Source organism: Lepus europaeus, chromosome 16, assembly GCF_033115175.1.
Source record: "Lepus europaeus isolate LE1 chromosome 16, mLepTim1.pri, whole genome shotgun sequence".
Lineage (NCBI taxonomy): Eukaryota > Metazoa > Chordata > Mammalia > Lagomorpha > Leporidae > Lepus > Lepus europaeus.
The window spans coordinates 49,886,720-49,907,921 of record NC_084842.1 but is presented as its reverse complement, the minus strand read 5'-3'; the positions used below and the strand labels follow the sequence as shown (position 1 = coordinate 49,907,921).

The 21,202-nt window shown below is 43.3% G+C and overlaps 1 protein-coding gene across 5 annotated transcripts in view; it reads left to right on the top strand.

Annotated features, from left to right (window-relative positions):
• The first annotated feature begins 7,974 nt into the window (after positions 1 to 7,974).
• SPATA18 (spermatogenesis associated 18) overlaps positions 7,975 to 21,202 on the top strand; it is a 41,183-nt gene continuing 27,955 nt past the window's right edge. For all 5 annotated transcript variants that reach the window (XR_009868189.1, XM_062213068.1, XM_062213065.1 and 2 more), the window contains exon 1: positions 7,975 to 8,297. Coding sequence is in view for 4 of the 5 variants with exons in the window: in XM_062213068.1 (XP_062069052.1) it covers positions 8,211 to 8,297 (87 nt within the window). In the remaining variant the exon portion in view is untranslated. The remainder of the gene's footprint in view (positions 8,298 to 21,202) is intronic.

The window sequence follows — 21,202 nt, the reverse complement described above, 5'->3', positions numbered from 1 at the left end:
AGATTTCTCAACAGAAACCTTAGAGGCCAGGGGGGAGTGGGGTGAGACTTGTACAGTACTGAAGAAATTACCAGCCAAGAATACTGTATCTGGCAAAGCTGTCCTTTAGATATGAGGGAGAGATAAAGACATTCACAGACAAACAAAAGCTGAGCAAATTTATTGCTGCTAAACTGCTCTTTCAAGAAATGCTAAATGGAGTTCTTCAAACTGAAAGAGATGCTAACAAGAAGAAAATATCAGAAGGTAGAAAATTCACCTGTAAGAGTAACTACAATTTCAGAATGCTCTAATATTATAAATATGTTGTGTATACAATTTATATCTTTACTATGAAGACTAACAAAAATTATAATTACTACCTTATAATGTCAAAAGGCAGGCAGTATACAAAGAGTATACATTAAAAATTCAAAATGGGGCTGGTGCTGTGGTGTGCGGGTAAAGCTGCTGCCTGCAGTGCCAGCATCCTCTATATGGGCACCGGTTTGAGACCCAGCTGCTCCACTTCTGATCCAGCTCTCTGCTATGGCCTGGGAAAGCAGTAGAAGATGGCCCAAGCCCTTGGGCCCCTGCATCCGTGTGGGAGACCTGGAAGAAGCTCTGGCTCCTGGCTTCAGATGGGTGCAGCTCTGGCTGTTGCGGCTATCTGGGGAGTGAACCATCGGATGGAGGACCTCTCTCTCTGCCTCTCCTCTCTCTGAGTAACTCTAACTTTCAAATAAATAAATACATCTAAAAAAAAAAAAAAGAATTAGTGTTGTCCCGAATTAATTACACCCCTTCTGCCTGCCTTTTAAAAGTGTACATAGTCGTTAATAAAGATGAACATGTTCACCGAAGCCTGTTCCCAGTGCTTCTTGTGGGAGAACACCATCGTCCCACTCTCCCTGACGGTGCGAGCCTCGCAGGACAACTCCTCAAATGCTTGTATCAAAAAAAAAAAAAAAAAAAAAAAAAATCTCAAATAAGCAAGTTACTGCTGTACTTCAAGGAACCAGAAAAACAAGAAAAAATGAAATTCAAAACTTGTGGAAGGAACCTTGCGGCGCCAGCACACTGGGTTCTAGTCCCGGTTGGGGCGCCAGATTCTGTCCCGGTTGCCCCTCTTCCAGGCCAGCTCTCTGCTATGGCCCGGGAAGGCAGTGGAGGATGGCCCAAGTCCTTGGGCTCTGCACCCGCATGGGAGACCAGGAGAAGCACCTGGCTCCTGGCTTCGGATCAGCGCGATGAGCCGGCCACAGCGGCCATTGGAGGGTGAACCAATGGCAAAAAGGAAGACCTTTCTCTCTACCTCTCTCTCTCACTATCCATTCTGCCTGTCAAAAAAAAAAAAAAAAAAAAAAAAAAAAAAAAACTGGTGGAAGGAAAAAAATAGTAAAACTCGGAGCACCAATAAGTGACACAGAAACTAAACAAATGAACAATCAATTAAATGAAGAGCTGCTTCTTTGAAAAGATAAACAGCTAGACTTAGCTAGACTTAAAAAAAAAAAAAAAAAAAGGAAGCTTCAAGTACAAAGAATTAGAGATGAGAAAGGGGACCTTAACCCTGACATGGCAGGAAGGATCGTTAGTGATTACTATGTATAGTTATATGGTAACAAATTAGATAACCTAGAAGAAACGGACAAACTCCTGGGCACATAAACCTTACTTAGGTTAAATCATGAGGAAATAGAATACCTAAACTGACCAACAGTGAGTAGTGAAACTGAATCAATAATGAAAATTTCCCATCAAATAAAAGGCCAAGATAAGATAACTTTACTGCTGAATTCTACCAAGCATTTAAAGAATTAACAGGGACCAGCATTGTGGCATAGCTGGCTGGTAAAGTGGCTGCCTGCAATGCTAGCATCCCATGTGGGCACCAGTTTGTGTCCTGGTTGCTCTACTTCCAGTCCAGTTCCCTGCTAATAGTCTGGGAAAAACAGTGGAAGATGGCTCAAGTACTTGGGCCTCTGGCATTCATGTGCCTGGCCCTGGAGGTTACAGCCATCTGGGGAGTGAACCATTATATGGAAGATCTCTCTCTCTCTCTCTCTCTCTAATTCTGACTTTCAAATGAATAAATAAATCTTAAGAAGAATTAACACTTGTCCTTTTAAAATTATTTTAAAAAATAGGTGATGGAGTTATTCCAAATTTATTCTATGAGGCCAGTATTACCCTGACACCAAAACCAGACAAGGACACAAAAACAACAACAAAAAAGAAAGCTACAGGCTAATAACTCTGTTGAACATACATGCAAAAATCTCAACAGAATACTAGCAAATTGAATCCAATAGCATCATGCTTAAGGGTTAAGGATTCATCCCAGGGACACAAGCATGTTTCAACATATACAAATTGATAAATGTGATATATGACATCATCAGAATGAAGAACAAAAATCATATGATCATTTCAATAGATGCAGAAAAACCATTTGTTAAAATTCAACATTATTTCATGGTAAAAACTCTGATCAAATTAGATATAGAAGGAATGTCTCCCAATAGAATTCAGGCCATATACAACAAGCCAACAGCTAACATCATATTGAATGAGGAAGAGCTGAAGGTTTTCTCTCTAAGATCTGGTAAAAGCCATGGATGCCTACTTTCACCACTTTTATTCAGCATGGTACTGGTGGTCCTAGGTAGAGCAAATAGCAAAAGAAAGAAATAAAGGGCATCCAAACTGGAAAGGAGGAAGTAAAACTGTCACTGTTTGCATATGACGTGATCTTATGTACAAAAAATTCCTGAGACTCCACCAAAAAGCCGTTAGAACAAGTAAACAAATTAAGCAGGCTTTCAGGATACAGTGTGCAAAAATCCGTAGTGTTGTAAAACATCAACAATGAATCATCTGAAAAAGAAGTGAAGAAAGTGATCTGATTTCCAATAACCATAAATAAACAAATGAATAAATAAATAAAATAAGTCTGAGAAAAAGCTTAGCCAAAAATTTGAAAGACCTCTATAAGGAAAACTATAAATTACCATGAAAGAAACTGACACAAAGAAATGGAAAGATATCTTGTGTTCTTGAATTGGATAAATCAATATAGTTAAAATGTGCATTCTACCCAAAGCAATTTACAGATTCAGTACAATCCCTATTCAAATTCCAATGACATTTTTCAAAGAACTAGAAAAAACACTACTAAAATTTACATGGAATCACAAAAGACCCCAGGTACTCAAAGTCATCTTGAGCAAAAAGAACAAAGCAGGAGGCACTATGCTACCTAACTTTAAAAATATCATAAAGCTATACTTTTTAAAAAAAAAATTGGTATTCCATAAAAACCTATCCAGAGACCAATGGAACAGAATAAAGACCCAAAAAGTAAACCCATGCATCTAAAGCCAACTGGTCTTTAACAAAGGTGCCAAGAGCAAGCATTGGAAAAAGGACAGTCTTTTCTAATAAATGATGCTGAGAAAATTGGATATCTGCATGCAGAAGGTTAAAACTAGATACCCATATCTCACCATGTACAAAAATCAACCAAAATGGATTAAAAACCTAAAGATGAGACCTCAAACTTTGAAACTATTGGAAGAAAACATATGGAAAACACTTTGGGATGCTGGAATGGGAAAGAATTTTTTGGATTACATCACAAAAGCAAAGGAAATAAAATAAGAAATAAATATAAAATCTCATCAAACTAAATAGCTCCTGTACAGCCAAAGGAAACAGCCAACAAAATGAGGAGACAACCTACAGAATGGGGGAAAATATTCACAAGCTATCCATCTGACAAGGGGCTAATATCTAGTATCTATAAGGAACTCAAACAACTCAACAGCAAAGAACAAATAATTTAGCCCAAAAATGGGTAGCTGACATAAACAGACATTTTTCAAAGAAATGCATACAAATGGCCAAAAGGCACATGAAAAAAATGTTCAACATCACAAATCAGGGAAATGAAAAACAAATCCACAGTGAGATGTCACCTCACCCCAATAAGATTGGCTGTTATCAAAAAGACAAAAGGAGTCAAGTGTTGGTGAGAATTTGGAGGAAAAGGAATCCTTGCACACTATTGGTGGGAATGTAAATTAGTACAGCCATTGTGAAAAATAGTGTAGGCATTCCCCCAAAAAGTAAAAATAGAACCAGCATATGATCCAGCAATTCCATTCCTGGGTATTTATCCAAGGGAAATGAAATCCACCTGTGGAAGAGACAGCTGCACTTCCATGATTATCACAGTACCATTCATAAAAGCCAAGAAATGGAAACAACCCAAGAGTGCACCCACCGGTAAAGAAAGAAAACATGGTATATAAATGCAAAGGAATGTCACTCAGCCATAACAATGATGAAATTTCATTATTTTCAGCAACATATATGGAACTGGAGGTAATTATGTTAAGTTACATAAACTAAGCATGACAAAACAAATATCACATGATCTCACTTTTATGTAGAGTCTAAAAATATGTTCTTTCACAAAAGTTAAAAATATAATGGTAGCTACTAGAGGCTGGGAAGGGAAGGGAGGAAGGAAGGCTGGGAAAAGGCTGATTGACAGGTGATAGGTTATAGTTAGATAGTAGTAAGAAGTTCTGAAGTTCTGTGCCACAATATGGTATAATATTAATGTACTGTCTATTTCTCTAAAAAAAAAAAAAAACTAAAAAATAGGATTTTGGATGTTTTCATTATAAATATTAAATGCTTGAAAAGTCAGATGTATTTACCTTATTGAACACTGCACAATATATGCATGTAATGAAATATCACATAGTACTTCATAGATATGTACAATTTGTATGTCAAAATTCTTTTTCAATTTAAAAGTTATAAATTTAAATTTAAAAGATAAAAAGTTCTGTAAAAGCCAGGTTGTTTTTAAAGCTTTATTTTATTTATTTGAAAGACAGAGTTAGAGAGAGAGATAGAGGCACAGAGAGAGGTCGTCCATCCACTGGTTCACTCCCCAAATGTCTGCAACAGTGGGAGCTGAGCTGAGCTGAAGCAAGGAGCCAGGAGCTTCTGTGTCTCTCACATGTAGAGGTGCACAGGCCCAAGGACTTGGGCCACTCTCCACTGCCTTCCCAGACAATCTTAGCAGGGGAGCTGGGTCAGAAGTGAAGCAGCTGGGACTTGAACCAGCACCCATATGGGATGCCAGAGCTGCAGGCCATGGCTTTAACCCGCTGTGCCACAACGCTTGCCTCTAAAAGCCAGTTATTAAAGACACTTTTCATCTCTGTTGTTCTAGACTCTTGGAAAGGATAAACACTTTAGAACTGGTACTTGGAAAATGTATTCCCATTCAAAGAATTGACATGTATACTTTAAAATCAAATAATCATAATCACACAACTCATTTTCCTTTCTGCTTGGCTTTCAAAAATGCTGCAAAAGAAGTGTACAGTGAGGCTAAATCCTAGTACAGAGGCATATATGTGGGGCATACTTCCTTCTTCCTTAAAAAACAGTTCTAATTTAATAATGATACTATCCACAAGTCTTGTAAAGAATCTCAGATGCTTTTTTGGAGGTCGTGGGAGTAAATAATGAATGAAAGCACACACAGAACATTTCCTGTTTGGACTTTCATCGAAGGGAAGGAGTATGCTTTTCTGTTACCAGTAAGCACGAAGTTCTCCCTATGCACAAGACACGCTCCCGGGCTGGTGTGTTTAAGAATGACCGCAGGCTGTAAGGGTCAGGAGTCTAGCTGTAGAACTACAGCATGTGTAGAGACAACATCTGGAAACATGATTTCAAACATCCATGCTACCCTCGGGCTCCATAAGTCTCACTACTCAATTAGCAATATGAACATTTGATGAAAACATTTTTTTGAGTCAGCAGTTTAAATACTGGTATTTTGGCTAACATTTTTCCAAGGGTAGGAAAATTTTTGGATAACTGTTTTTGGTAACTTTTTTCTGTAAAAGAGTTTATTGAACCAACTCATGTTCACGGTAGAAATTTCTAAAATCAAGAAAGTAGAGGCTGGCACTGTGGCACAGTGGGTTAAGCAGCAGCCTGTACTACTGGCATCCCATTGGGTCACCAGTTAGAATCCCAGCTGCTCCACTTCCAATCTAGCTCCTTGCTAATGAACCTGGGAAAGCAGAGGAAGATGGCTCAAATCTTTGGGCCCCTGTACCCATGTGGAAGACACAGGGCTCCTGGCTTGGGCCTGTACAACCCTGGCCATTGTGGCCATTTGTGAACCAGTGGATGGAAGATTTTTCCATCCATCTCTCCTTTTCTCTCTCTCTCTGTAACTCTGCCTTTCAAATAAATAAATAAATAAATCTTAAAAAAAGTATAAAGGAGCAAATTAAAATCACCTATATTCATCCATTGGATTCTCATTCTATAATTTGACACTATATATATGGGTGTGTGTCCTGCTTTCATTTATCATTATATAGTGAGAATTCCCAGGTACTAAATGTTGTTCAAAAACAAGATTATTATTGAGAAACATTTCATTGACAGATTTGCTCAACCATTACCCATTTTCTTTATTGAACACTGTGATCTACATTCCTAAAAACAGTGATGATAGCATGCATCACTTACTACAGTACATGCCAAATACTGTGCTAGGTACTTCATATAAATTATCTGTCTCATAATCAAACACAATAATAATAATAAATAACTGTCTTTCTTTTATAGATTGAGAAAACCAAGCATTAGAAGCCAATGAAGTTGCCCACAGCCAGCTAAAGGAATTCTGTCTAATTTGCCTGACTTAAGCAAATGTTCCAATTTGGATTTTATGAATAAGCAAACAGGACTGTTCAAGGATTCCAACTGCCTATGCAAGTATGCAATTATGGCTTCAAATGAAAAAATCTGAGTTCTTCTCCATTCCCTTTCTTCTTTATGTGTATAATATCTGAATACACACTAATTAATATTATATATTATTATTAATATTACATATTAATAAGTATGTATTTAAAGAAAGACGGTGTAACAAGAATATTTAGCATTTTGCTTTGGTACTTATTCTGCCATGATAACACATTATAGACTTAGAATCCTTATTCTGTGGTCTGTGAGCACTCGCTCTGTAAATGAGCCTTTCGTTTTCCTTTTCCTAATGGATGGTAACATCACTGTCATGAAGAGGAATTAAGACAAGAGGTCGTGAAGATTCTGAATTTTCCCTTACTTGGAAATAAGCAATGTCCACATATTGGCAAATGCCCAAAGAAGCGGGCCAGAGCTACCCCAGCTAACCAGACAGGGAGCCCGGCTCCAGCGCCACGGCTTTAATGAGCGGGTAAGGATGCTTTACAATCAGCACGCGATTGGATGACGGAGAAATCAGGGCCTGCTCCTGCGGTTCGTGATGGCCGCAGCGGTCGCAGGCACCACATGGCTGTGTGGTGCACTCCCGGTACTCGACGGCACCAACGTTGCCCAAACCTGAGTGGTAACTGATTGGTGAACGTGCCGCAGCTAACATGGATCGTCCTGGGCCCCCACCCTGCAGGCCCAGGAACACGGCAGAAGGCTGAAGCAGGGAGCCGGGACAATTTAGTAAACCCTAGATGTGCAGGGAGGAAAGGAAGGGGCGGCGAAGGGGACTTCCCGACGTCGGTTCCCAGGCTCCGGCGGCCCCCAGGCCCGCGCCGAGGCCCGTCTCGTCCCCTCCGGCGGTCGCGCCGCCGCCGTCCGGGGTCTCGGCGCCCGGCAGCCCCCAGCCCCGTGCCGGGTCCCCGCGGCTCGGGCGCCCTCGCCTTCGGCCAGCAGCAGCAGCAGCAGCAGCAGCAGGAGGAAGAGCAGCAGCAGCGGCAGCGGCAGCGCCATGGCCCGCCCGGGCCGGGCCGGACCCCCGGGGGCCAGCAGAGGGCGGCCCTGCGCGCCGGGGCTGGGGGCGCGGCGGGGCGGGGCGCCCGGGCGTTGCTACGACGTCAAGGTTTGTTTAATCATCGCCGGGGTATTTATGGCCGGGCCCCGGGGCGGGGGCGGCGGGGGAGCCAGGAGACCGCGCCGGGCGGCGGATGAGGCGCGGCGGCTGCGGCCCAGGGCACCTCCCCCCCGGCTTCCCGAACCCTGCCCGGTCCGACCCGAGGGGGAGGATGGAAACACCTGCGGCGCTCTGAGCCCCCGCGGAAGACACCCCGCTCCCCGCCGTTACCACCCCGCGGACCTGAAGAAGCCACCGCCTCGTCCCCTCCGCGTCTCCATCTCCAGAGCGGGGCCGAGCGGAAAAGCGAGCGATGGCGGAGAACCTGAGGAGGCTGGTCTCGAACGAATCTTTACGACTGTTGCAGGGAAAGCTGGAGACCTGGGCGAAAGAGTATAACGTGAGTCGGGCCGGGAGGCCGCCGCCGCTCGCCCTTCCTAGGTTCCCTGCAAAAGTTGTAGGGGTGGCGTGCGGCGGCGGCTTTGCAAACACCCGGTGCTTGTGATCGCGAACGTGGACCTCGGCCTCGCGCTTGGGGTCGCGGCCCGCAAGGGCGCGTGTCCCCCACGACCGCTTGGCGGCGCTGTGGGGACACGGCCCGCGGAGCGCGGGGCTCCCCTGGAGAAGGAAGCCCGCCTTCCTGGCGCGGTAGCCAAGGACGCTGTCGGCCCTAGCAACGGGGAGGCTGGCTACCTGGGACGGGTCTGGTCACGCCTGCCTCCCTCCCTCTCATGCCCCCCGCCAGAGCAGTCCACACCTCACAACGATTGTGTCACTACACTCCTGCTTCTGCAAGCCTCCCACTCTGAGGACACCCAGGGGTTATCTCAGAATGGATTTTTATAAGCATACCCCCTTGAGATGGTACTCAGGAGTGAGTTAAGTGGTTGTTAACTTTGCAGGTTTTGCTTATTTGCTGGTCAGCATGGCGATTAAGGCACAATTTCAACACCAAGACAAATTGCAGAAGGGCTGTTGCCGGGGCATTTGTAAGGAGGCAATGTTCCGTCACCAAACACATAAGCACTCCTCAAGTCTCATTAATCCAGACCCCTGAAAGCGGCCAGAGTACCAGTAGAACTCTGACCTCGGGTCCACTGGCCCTGAGGATGAGGTTCCCGCTCCTGCATAGCAAGCAGAGCAGTGAGGCAGACAGTTGTGGACTGGACAGTAGCTCCCAGCCGAGGTTCTAGGTCTGGCTCTGCGTAGAGCGGTAGCTGGATGGCCTGGGCGATGTATGTAAGCTGTCTGGGTCTCAGAACCTCGTCCGCCTCAAGGGAGAGATTGCACTGGGTGAGGGTGATGTTCCTTCTGAGAGCTGCCGCTTTCTTCTTGACCTCCCTGTCTGGTATTTGGTGTTTCTTCCTTTTGTTCCCCTTAAAGACCCAGTTCTGGACGTTACTTTTCCAAAAAGAAGAATTCAGGGAGATTAAAATGACCTCTTTGTCACAAAAGAGTGTGCTCCCCTCACCACTTAAAGGACCCGTTTGCTACCTCGTCTCAGAAGGCTGAGAATAACAAATCCTCATATATCTATTCCTCTTTTTTAAAATTGGTCTGTGACCTACTTCAATTCTGAATTTTTTTTTAATTTTTTTTTTTTTGACAGGCAGAGTGGATAGTGAGAGAGACAGAGAGAAAGGTCTTCCTTTTTGCCGTTGGTTCACCCTCCAATGGCTGCTGCAGCTGGCGCATCTCGCTGATCCGAAGGCAGGAGCCAGGTGCTTCTCCTGGTCTCCCATGGGGTGCAGAGCCCAAGCACTTGGGCCATCCTCCACTGCACTCCTGGGCCACAGCAGAGAGCTGGCCTGGAAGAGGGGCAACCGGGATAGAATCCGACGCCCCAACCGGGACTAGAACCCGGTGTGCCGGCGCCACAAGGCGGAGGATTAGCCTGTTGAGCCACGGCGCCGGCCTTAAATTCTGAATTTTACAAAGAACATTGTTGGTCACTTTGCTTAACACAAAAGACACTAGCACTTGCCTGGAACAAATTAAGTGATTATTTTAGTGAGAACAGTGCTGAGAAATGCCGTACTTGATCAGTTTCCTGTCATGGTGACAGCTCATTCCCCTGTTCTTAAAACTATCTCAGTACAGCCGCACCTTCGCCCACTGCACAGGAGCGAGGTGGAGTCCACACTCACATCAGCCAGTGAGTTTCCAAGCTCTGTGGTCATTTCCCAGGCTCCATGATTCCCCTGGGGCTTCCTGTGGTCTGTCACGTGGGCATGCTGACACGCCCTCTTCATTCTCCTCTGCTGCTTTGTCTTTTACAGGACCAGGATGAAGCTCCCATCTCTATTCAGGGCCTGTTCTCCTCTGAGCTCTCACTTCTCTGGTGGCCCATTGGCCATTTTCAATAGGGAGTACTATCGCCAAGTCAAAGTCAAACCAGTCTCCAAGTGAATTCTGCCTTCCCTGTGCTCCAACCACAACTCGCTTTCCCGACTTAATTGTCTTCATAATAACATACCCTGCATCGTTTTCACCAGCACATTGTTCCAACCTCAGAATTCATACAGAAGGTGGAAATCCTCGTCACCTCCACTACTGCCCATGTCTGCCTTTGATCATATTTTGCCTGGATTTTATTTTAAATTTACTTATTTATTTGAAAGAGTTACACAGAGAGAGGAGAGGCAGAGAGAGAGAGAGAGAGAGAGAGAGAGAGAGAGAGAGAGAGAGGTCATCTATCCGCTGATTCACTCCCCAGTTGGCCACAACGGCTGGAGCTGTGCCAATCTGAAGCCAGGAGCTAGGAGCTTCTTCCGGGTCTCCCATGTGGGTTTAGGGGCCCCAACACTTGGGCCATCTTCTACTGCTTTCCCAGGCCATAGCAGAGAGCTGGATCGGAAGTGGAGCAGCCAGGTCTCAAACCAGTGCCCATATGGGATGCCGGCGCTTCAGGCCAGACTTTAACCCACTGTGCCACAGTGCCGGCTCCTGCCTGGATTATTATAAGAGTAATAACGTTATTCAAAGTGGGTCTTCTAAATGTCAAATCACACCACTTAGTCTTTTAATTAAACCCTTCAAACTTTGTATTTCTCTCAGAAGAAAAGACCAGGAACCTACAAGAGCCTTCAAAACCACACATAGTTGTATCACTTTATCCTCTCTGACCTCATTTTTGCCCAGTCCACTCCATCAGTGCTGGCCTTCTTGCTCATCCTGCCAACAGCGCTGCCAACAGGGCTTTCTATGATGTTAGATGTGTTCTATACCGGCAGGGTTCAATATGGTGGCTGTGGACAGTTGAAATGTGGCAAGTGCATACTGAGGACCTGAAATTTTTCATTTCACTGAACTTCCGTTTAAATTCAAAGAGCCACATGTAGCTAGTGGCTACTGTTCAGGACAGCACAGCTCTAGAGCCTGTCAGACATGCTTCAGCTTCAGGGCATTTTGCCCCTGCCATTTCTCTTTGTGAAAAGCTTTTCACTGGCTGAGCCAAAGATCTACATGGCTTTCTTAACGCCTTCAAGCCGTTAAGTGAATGCCATCTTCCCAGAGATGTCCACCTGCTCATCCTGTTTATAATTGCAATCTCCTATCCTCCCCCCAGGTACTCGCTGTCTCCATTCCTTCTTCAGTAATAACTATACCTTTCTTTTTTAAAAAAGTTATGTATTTATCAGTCCGATCAGTAACAACTAACCGAGCAGCAAAAAGGAAACCTGTTGAAGTGAAATGGACACTATGAGATACAGTGACTTGATCAGCCCTTGTCCTGACTGTTGATGAACAACTTAATACTTTATCCCTTTTAGTATTTTTTTGATCTACTTAATACTATTGATTGAACTCTTTAATTAACACACAATTATTCTTAGGTGTTTAAATTTAACTGAAAAGTGATCCCTGTTAAATATATTTGGATCTGGCTGAAGAGCCCATGAGAGTATTTTAGGCATGGAAAGCCAAGACACTCTGGCAAAAAAAAAAAAAAAAAAAAAAAAAAAAAAAAAAAAAAAAACCTAAATGAAAGATCTCTGTGAGTGAGATCCCAGTGGAAAGAAAGGGCTATCAAAGAAGGAAGTACCTTTCTCTGAAGGGAAGAGAGAACTTCCACTTTGACCATGACCTTGTCTAAATAAGATCCGAGACAGCGAACTCAAAAGGCTTCCATAGCCTTGGCAACTCATGACAAGAGCCTAGGGAGATTACTGATGCCATAAACAAGAGTGTCAATTTGTTAAGTCAACAACAGAAGTCACTGTGCACTTACTCCTCATGTAAGATCTCTGTCCTTAATGTGTTGTTCAATGTGAATTAATGCTAGAATTAGCACTCAAACAGTACTTTACACTTTGTGTTTCTGTGTGGGTGCAAACTGTTGAGATCTTTACTTAATATATACTAAATTGATCTTCTGTATATAAAGATAATTGAAAATGAATCTTGATGTGAATGGAATGGGAGAGGGAGCAGGAGATGGGAGGGTTGCGGTGGGAGGGAAGTTATGGGGGGGAAAATCCACTGTAATCCAAAAGCTGTACTTTGGACGTTTATATTTATTAAATAAAAGTTGAAAATAAAAAGTTATGCATTTATCTGAAAGAGTTACAGAGAGAGAAGGAGAGACAGAAAGATCTTCCTTCTGTTGGTTCACTCCCCAGATAGCCACAATGGTCTGGGCTGAAGCTAAGGTGCAGGAACCTTCATCCAGGTCTCCCATGTGGTTGACAAGGGCCCAGATTCCTGGACCATCTTTCTGCTGCTTTTTCCAGGCCCTTAGTAGAGAGCTGGATTGGAAGTGGAGCAGCTGGGAGTCAAACTGGCACCCATATGGGATGATGGCATTGCAGGTGGTGGCTTTACCCAATATGCCACACTGCCTGCCCAGTACCTATGCCTACATAATAATTTATTTTATCATCAGTCTCCCTATCCTCTCTGCTAGAATGTAAACTCAGAGGGCAGAGAGTTCTGCCTTGTGCTACTCACTACTGTAGAACAATACTTGGCACCTGCTAGATGTTCAACAAATACTTAATGATGAATGAATGCTGGACTCTCAGTTTCTTTGACTAATTTCCCTTCTCAAAAATCTCATAACCAGTGTAGAATTTACAATGATGACTAAGTACCCCATTAAGCCTTTATTAGAGTTGCATTGAGGAGTGGACACCTGGTGCAGGGGTTAGATACCCTCACCCCATGTTGGAGTGCCTGGTTTGGGTCCCAGCTCCTCTGTTTCTGATTAGGCTTCCTGCTGTGTGTACCCTGGGAGATAGTGGATGAAGGCTTATGGAGTGATGGCTCAGAAGCTTGAGTGCCTGCCACCCACGTGGGAGACCTGAGTTGAGTTCCTGGCTCTGTTCTTTGGTCTGATTGAGCCCTAGCTTGGCAGGCATTTGGGGAGTGAACCCGTAGATGGAGAATCTCTTCCTTTCTGCTTGTCTGTCAGTGCCTCTTTCCTTGCCTCTGTTCCTTTCAGATAAAATGAAAATGAATAAATTTGTAAAAATAATTTAAAAATTGCAGTAGGACTTGAAGCCAGTTTCCAATTTGGGGCATAAGTGAAAGGATGGAAGTGTTTTTAGCAGTTAGTGTTTGTGTAGCTCAAGAGAGAGGATGAGGAAATATCTATATATTTCTTACCATACAATTTAAGGCACATCCAAACTTCTTCTGAATCTTGTTATAAGGAGTTTGAGTTCTGATCAGTTGCTAAGCACTTTGTTGTAAAATTGCAGATTTGTTTTTTGTTGTTTGTTTATTTTAGTTTCAGAGACTTGAAACCATGGATGAAGAAGAAGAATATTCGTTACAGCAAACATTTGTTAAAATGTTGGCTGTAGAATACCATGTTTGTTTATTAAACCTATGTTTACTGTGGAGGGTTGATTTTGCTGTGACCACCTTGGTTTAGTCCTAATTTACTGAGCAAAATAAAAAAGCTATATAATACTCTTTTAGAATTAAGAATGTGAGTACAATCACCCCACTGGGAAAAAGTTACTAGCAAGGAAAATAGGTACTTAGATTAATTCTAAAACATAATATACATTTTTTTCATCCTATTAACTGTTATTTCGATTGACAATTAGACCTTATTGAGTTTTTCTTCCACATTTCCCTCATGTTATTTGCTTCTTGTCTGGTCCCATCACCCCTGCCTTAATTCTGCCATCACGTCCATCTCATAACCTTTTAGCTGTGCTGTAGGATCTGCTTCATTATAGTCTAGACAGTAGTCCTGTACCAGCCAGGATGTTGTATTCAACAGTTTTGTTTACCCATGCTGAAAACTTTACATGGAAAATTCCAGAAACAAAATTCATACATTTTAAATTGTGCAGTGTACTGAAGTGCATGGTGAAATCTTGTACTGTCCCACCTCTTCCCACCCGGTATGTGACTCGTCCCTTTGTCTAGTGTATCCACGCCGGATTCCACGCCGGATACACTTGCCTGCTTGGTAGTCACAGAAGAGCCATCTTGTTTACCACACCAACTGTCACATTATTGCGGTGCTTTTGTTCAGATGACCCTTATTTTACTTAATCATGGCCCCAGAGAGTAGTGAGGCTGGCAGTTCAGATATGCCTAATAGAAGCTGTAAAGTCCTTCCTTTAAGTGAAAAACTGGAAGTTCTCAGTTTAGTAAGGAAAGAGACAAGATATACTGAGATTGCTAAGATCTATGGTAGGAATGAATCTTCTGTCTGAAATTGTGAAGAAGGAAACATGAATGAGTGGTCATTTTACAGTCAGACCTCAAACTGAAAAAGTTATGGCCACAGTGCACGATAAGTGCTTTGCAAAGATGGAAAAGGCATTAAATTATAGCGTTTGTTACTATCTTCAATTTCAGATATCAACTGTGGAGTTTTGGAATATAGCCTCATATATGCACCTATGCATCAGACAGTAAATTCTTTAAAATAGAATTACCTCCCCCAAAGCCTTTTTCTGTTGTTGTTTATTTTTGACCTATATATATTTGAGAGGTAGAGAGAGAACACTTTCATCTGCTGGCAATAGGCAGGGCTGGGCAGCGGCTGCAGCCTGGAGCCAGAGTACAATTCAGGGTTCTCACACGGGTGGCAGGGACTCTGTCTCCCAGTGTACACATTAGGCTGCAGTCAGGAGCCTGAGCCGGGAACCATCCCAGGCACTGCAGTGTGGAGGCAGGCATCTCAGAACCCATAGGCTAAATGCCCACCTCTGGTGGCTGGCTTCTAATCTTAACAACAGTTAACAGTCTTCTAGGTCCAGGGAAGAAGTACCTCTTGCCAGATTACTTTTAAAAATTCCAAATTCCATTGAGGAATATTTTATGAGTCCCCTTCCTGCCCCCGAGAACAAATATTAAAAGCAACAGACACTGCCAGCTCATTTAAGTGATGCAGAGTCAGTGCTCAGTTCCTGAGCTTCTGCTTGGTGGGTTAAACACTATTCATAATTTTCACAACGTACATTATTCAGTGATTTTCAACAAACACATTTTCTCTGCCTCTGATGTGTCTGTGCTAGGTGCTAGGAATAGGAAAGTGAGCTGCATGTTAATGATGAACTTGCAGCTGGTGAAGAGGAAGAAGGATGGGGCAAGCGGCGTGTGCAGTTTAGGGGGACTGCTAGCAGTTTAGCGGGGCTGCGAATAGTCCAGGGCAGGCAGTGGCGTGAGATGACGCTGAATAGGTAAGGTGGTTGGGCCCAGGTTGGGAAGCGCCTTGAGTGGTGTGTTAAGGAGTCTGGACTTTATCCTGCGGGTGGTGGGAAGAAACCGCAGAAAGCAGACCAGTTTGACTTCAGTTCTAGAAAGATTCCCCTTAATTGTCCTATGATTGATGGGGATATTGAAAACTCTAGGGACAATAGGCGAACTAAGTGACACTTAAGGAAATTGTATGAATCAACGTCTCTTAAACTAGCTGGTACATTTAGTGAACAAGAGCAAAGACTCTGAGAATGGTCGTTAAGATTCATGTCAGTGTAGGCTGTCCCAAATGCCCCAATTTATTGTACAACATCCATATGATTTTCTGGATCAACTGTGCAAAAGGCTCAAGTAACCTATGCAGAACTGAATTCTGCTTCCCTAAATGATCCATAGAGATGTTAATGTGAGAAGAGAAATTAACCTGACAGTGTTAACAGTACCTGGAGGGGGTCGGCATTGAGTTGAATCCCACCTCCATCTGAGATGCATTTGTTTCTCCCAGGGTCCTGTAGAACGGCAAGTTAACTTGGGTGACATGCTCTGAGATTTGTTTTAAAAATCCATGTATTGGCCTGCACCGCGGCTCACTTGGCTAATCCTCTGCCTGCGGTGCCAGCACCCCAGTTCTAGTCCAGGTTGGGGCACTGGATTCTGTCCCGGTTGCTCCTCTTCCAGTCCAGCTCTCTGCTGTGGCCTGGGAGTGCAGTGGAGGATGGCCCAAGTGCTTGGGCCCTGCACCCGCATGGGAGACCAGGAGGAAGCACCTGGCTCCTGGCTTCGGATCGGTGCAGTGCGCTGGCCGTAGTGGCCATTTGGGGGGGTGAACCAATGGAAAAGGAAGACCTTTCTCTCTGTCTCTCTCTCTCTCTCTCTCAGTGACTAACTCTGCCTGTCCAAAAAAAAAAAAAAAAAAAAAAAAAATCCATGTATTCTGTATGATTATAGTAGTAAGGGGTGGTAACTTACTATGCCCTTGGTTACTCCATCCCCTAGACAGAATAAGATATATTTCATGAAGTAAATAATAGACAGCAGGACATTACAACCCAGAATCTTTTGATGATTTAATCTGTGAGTAAGGATGGGAAGTTAGTAATGCAAGACGTCCTCATACAATACTCTTCTTCTGTTCTGTTATTGAAACCTGTGCATTAAAAACTGCATTAAATATCTTTGCATAGAAAGGAGATCTTAAAGAAGTGTCTCTCTTGCTTGTTTTAGAATAGTCTTTGTGGTTGAAATAGAAGCCACCTCTTTGCCAAAACTTGCCTGGTTCCTAATACAAAAGGTTGTTATGGCTGCTGTGTTGCTATGGAGTGTTCAAACAGACTCCACGCCTGTCTTGGCCCCTCCTCCTTAGTCAACATACTTTTATATTTTTGAGGATTCAATCCAATTAGTAAAACTACAGAGAACATTTTTTTCTTCCCTTTAGGACTTTTATCTCTGTACTAGCCAGACCTAGATGGAATAATGAATAAATCCCCAAACCTCAGTGTCTCAGTGGAACATTATTTTTCTCATTTATGCAAAGTCTGGTAGCAGTGCTCCTGCTTGGTGCAGTTGCCCTTTGTCTTTGGAGCTGCCATGTTATCACAGGACTTGAAGTTTTGCAGGGAAGAGTGAGGCAAGAACTTGCACTGCCCTTAAGTGAGACACAGCGCTCACTCCCACCATCATCCCTTGGCCAGAATTAGTTATGTGGCTCCAGTTGTAAGGGATCCTGAGAGATGTGGGCAAGTGGATGGCACATTTAATTGGTGTTATTCTTTCTTTCACAGTTTTATTGATGAATTTGTGGCTGCAAAGTTTCAAGGCAGAATATGTTTACTAGAAAGGCCGTTAACTTCTGAATTTGTCTTTTCTTATTTTCAAAGGAGATACATGATGAAAGGAGTACAGCAGGAATATTAATTATAGGTTAAGACATTATAAATGCTAATGGAGAAGCCAAAATAGAAACCTTGGCAGCTGTTGAGGATGTCCATAGTCTTTCTCTCTTTTTTTTTTTAAGTTTTTATTTATAGATACATGTGTATATGTTATATATATGATTGTGTTTTACATGTTGACCTTGTATCTTATAATCTTATAATCTTGACTTTAGTTTTAGGATTTTTTTTTTTTTTTTTTTGACAGGCAGAGTGAATAGTGAGAGAGAGAGACAGACAGAGAGAAAGGTCTTCCTTTTTGCCGTTGGTTCACCCTCCAATGGCCGCTGCGGCCGGCGCATTGCGCTGATCCGAAGCCAGGAGCCAGGCGCTTTTCCTGGTCTCCCATGCGGGTGCAGGGCCCAAGGACTTGGGCCATCCTCCACTGCCTTCCCGGGCCATAGCAGAGAGCTGGCCTGGAAGAGGGGCAACCGGGATAGAACCCGGCGTCCCAACCGGGACTAGAACCCGGTGTGCCGGCGCTGCAAGGTGAAGGATTAGCCTGTTAAGCCACGGCGCCGGCCCATAGCCTTTCTCTTATACCTAAAATTTGGCACTTTGATTTGAAATCTTCCTTGTTGAGGTAATGTTGTTAGGGTAAAGTCAGCCATAGTGCAGAAGAGAGGGCCACTTTTAGGGATAGAGCTGCTTAAAAGGTTATCTGTATATGGGACTGCTTCCCCCTTAGAGGAACAACCATAGCCTGTTAAAACCAGCATTTGAAGAACTCTTGAAAGCTTTCAAAGTACCCTTCATACATTATTGCCTTTAAGCTTTATAAAAACTTGTGAAATAAGGTTTTATTTTCTGTATTTTACAGATGAGAAAACCAACTCTCAGGAGGGCAGCTCACTTGCCCAGGGTCTCATTTGGCTACAGAGAGTAGCACTAAGATTGAACCTAGGTCTTTTGCAGGACAAATCTATTATCTCCTACAGAGGAAGGACAGGTGTGAGGAAATCCCATTTGCTTCCAGCATCCATTTCCTGTCGTGTTCTTCCACCTTCCCCACCCCCACATTATACATACAGATCCCCAACAGTGGGAGGAAAACACAGGGTAGAAATTAGGACCTTTGTTTTCCATATATGAATTTCCAGAGGGGAGGGGGCAGTTACAAAGGCTACAGAGTCCTGCCCCTCTATTTGGTGTCCTGATACTCACCGGCTGATTCATCTCTTTTCCTTTCTCATCTGTGAATCCTCTAGTGGGCTGAATAACAATACTATTCCTTTTCTATGTAACACAATTGTTTTCTGAAGGTTAGGTAAGCCACTTATTATTGTAATAGCATTTATATTTTCAAGGAATATTGTAATGAATCCTTTGTTCGGTTAATTCTTCATTGTATAGTAATATACAAGGGGCCGCAAAAAGTTTGTAAGAATGAGGTTAAAAGATAAGAGTAAAAATATGAACCTTATTTCTCAACATAAGTTCCATCAAGCTCAGGACATTTTTGTAGACAATGACATCAGTCATTCCATCCATCCCCAAAGAACCAAAGGCCCTCCTAGGAATCTAGCCATGTCAGTATGGTCTTTTTGATATTATTAGCTGAAGAAATCTGAAAGCCCTTCAAATATTTTTTAAGATCAGGAAGCAAATGAAGTCGGAAGGGACCAAACCGGGACTGTGAAAGGCAACCTGATGGTTTCCCATCAAAACTCTCACACTTGTTTGATGAGAGACATGAGCGGAAGCTTTGTGGAGGAGGAGGAGAACTCTCCAGGGACGCTTCTCTGGGTGTTTTCCTGCTGGGACCTCGGCTGACTTTCTCCGAACACTCTCCTGATAAGCCAATGGGATCAGTCCTTGTTCCTCCAAAAAATCAATAAGCACAAACGGCTTGCGCTTCCCACAAAACTGTGACCGTGACTTTTGCTCTTGACCTGTCTGCCTTTGCTTTGACTGAACCACCTCTTGGTTGCTTTGTTGTGCTTTGTCTGCAGGGTCATCCTGGTTGAGCCATTTCCATCTCCTGTTACAATTCTTTCAAGAAATGCTTCAGAATCTTGATCTCATTGGTTTAAAATGTCCACTGAAAGTTCTGTTCTTGTCGGCATCTGTTTTGGGTGCAACAGTTGCCACCCACGGAGCAGAAAACTTGCTCCGGTTTAATTTTTCAATCAGAATTGTATAAGTTCAATCAGCTGGGTTATTTAGCTAGTATTTCTGCTGTTAACCATCAGTCTTCGTCAATGAGGGCATGACAAAGATTACTTTTTTTCTCATGGACTGATGTGGATGGTCTGTCAATGTGGACTTCATCTTCAACATCCATCTTGTCTCTCCCTAAAATAAGGTATCCATTTTGCAAATTGCTGATTTCTTTGGAGTGTCATCTCCATAAGCTTTTCACGAAGTATAAATGACTTCACCATCCTTCCACCAAAGCTTCACAATCAATTTGGTGTTTATTTTTGTTTCAATTTTCACAGCATTCATATTGTACTGATAATTCTTTTCAAACAAATCTCTTATCCTTAGTGCCTCAAACTAGATTCTGTTTAGACATGTTATAGCAGGCTACTATGAGTTTAGCTTGGCACAAAACATTTTGAAACTCAAGCATAGTTTTTCCTAATATCCATTTCCATGAACTTTTTAAAAAAGATTTATTTATTTTATTTGAAAGGCAGAGTTACACAGAGAGAGAGGGAGAGGGAGAGAGACAGAGGGAGAGAGAGAGAAGGAGAGAAGGAGAGGGAGAGGGAGAAGGAGAGGGAGAGAGGAAGAGAGAGAGAGAGAGAGAGAGAGGAGAAAGAGAGAAGTCTTCCATCTGCTGGTTCACTCTCCAGTTGGCTGTAATGGCCAGAGCTGTGCCAATCTGAAGCCAGGAGCCAGGAGCTTCTTCCTGGTCTCCTACGTGGGTGCAGGGGCCCAAGAACTTGAGCCATCTTCTTCTGGCTTTCCCAGGCCATAGCAGAGAGCTGGATCAGAAGAAGAGCAGCCGGGACTTGAACTGGCGCCCATATGGAATGCTGGCACTACAGGCGGTGGCTTCACCCACTATGCCAAGTGCTGGCCCCTCCATGAACTTTTTGAAGACTCTTTTTATATGAAGCATATTTTGTGTGTGAGATTGAAGTTTCTTAACGTGAAAATAATTTTATTTCTTATTGAAGTTGATGAGTTTAAATACTTTTTCAAGCTAAAGTTTGAAAGTTGATTAAAAGTGTATGTTGACAAATTTTATTAATGTAGTCATAAATGTATTAATCATGTTTTCCCTCTGATTTTTCATGGAGATGACTCAAGGTTAGGAATAAAAGAATAGGTATGAGAACCAGTGGTAGAGAGTCCGATGAGGAGACTTTTGTGAGAGGAAATAGCTTACTGTGGATGAGGTTGAGGCTGCCCAGGAGTGAGGGCAATGAGGGTCCTTTGGGATGGGGGCTACACATATGCAAAGGAAGAGCTAGATCATGGCTGGAGTGGAGACAACGAGAAGTGAAGTCAGGCTGGATGAGTTAAAGAGAGGCATATTATAGAGCACTGGAAATTAGACAAGGTTTAGGCTTGATGGGACAGGCTTATTTGTTTAAACAAGAGAATTGTTACATTGAGAGCATGGGAACAAATGTACTGTTCTCCTTCCCCAAACTGTGACAAAGTAATCTGTCCATATTGCCTCTTCAACTCTTATTTGCTCCTCCATCCCAGTACAATTTGGAGAAGTTTCAAGTCACCCCCGCCCCCA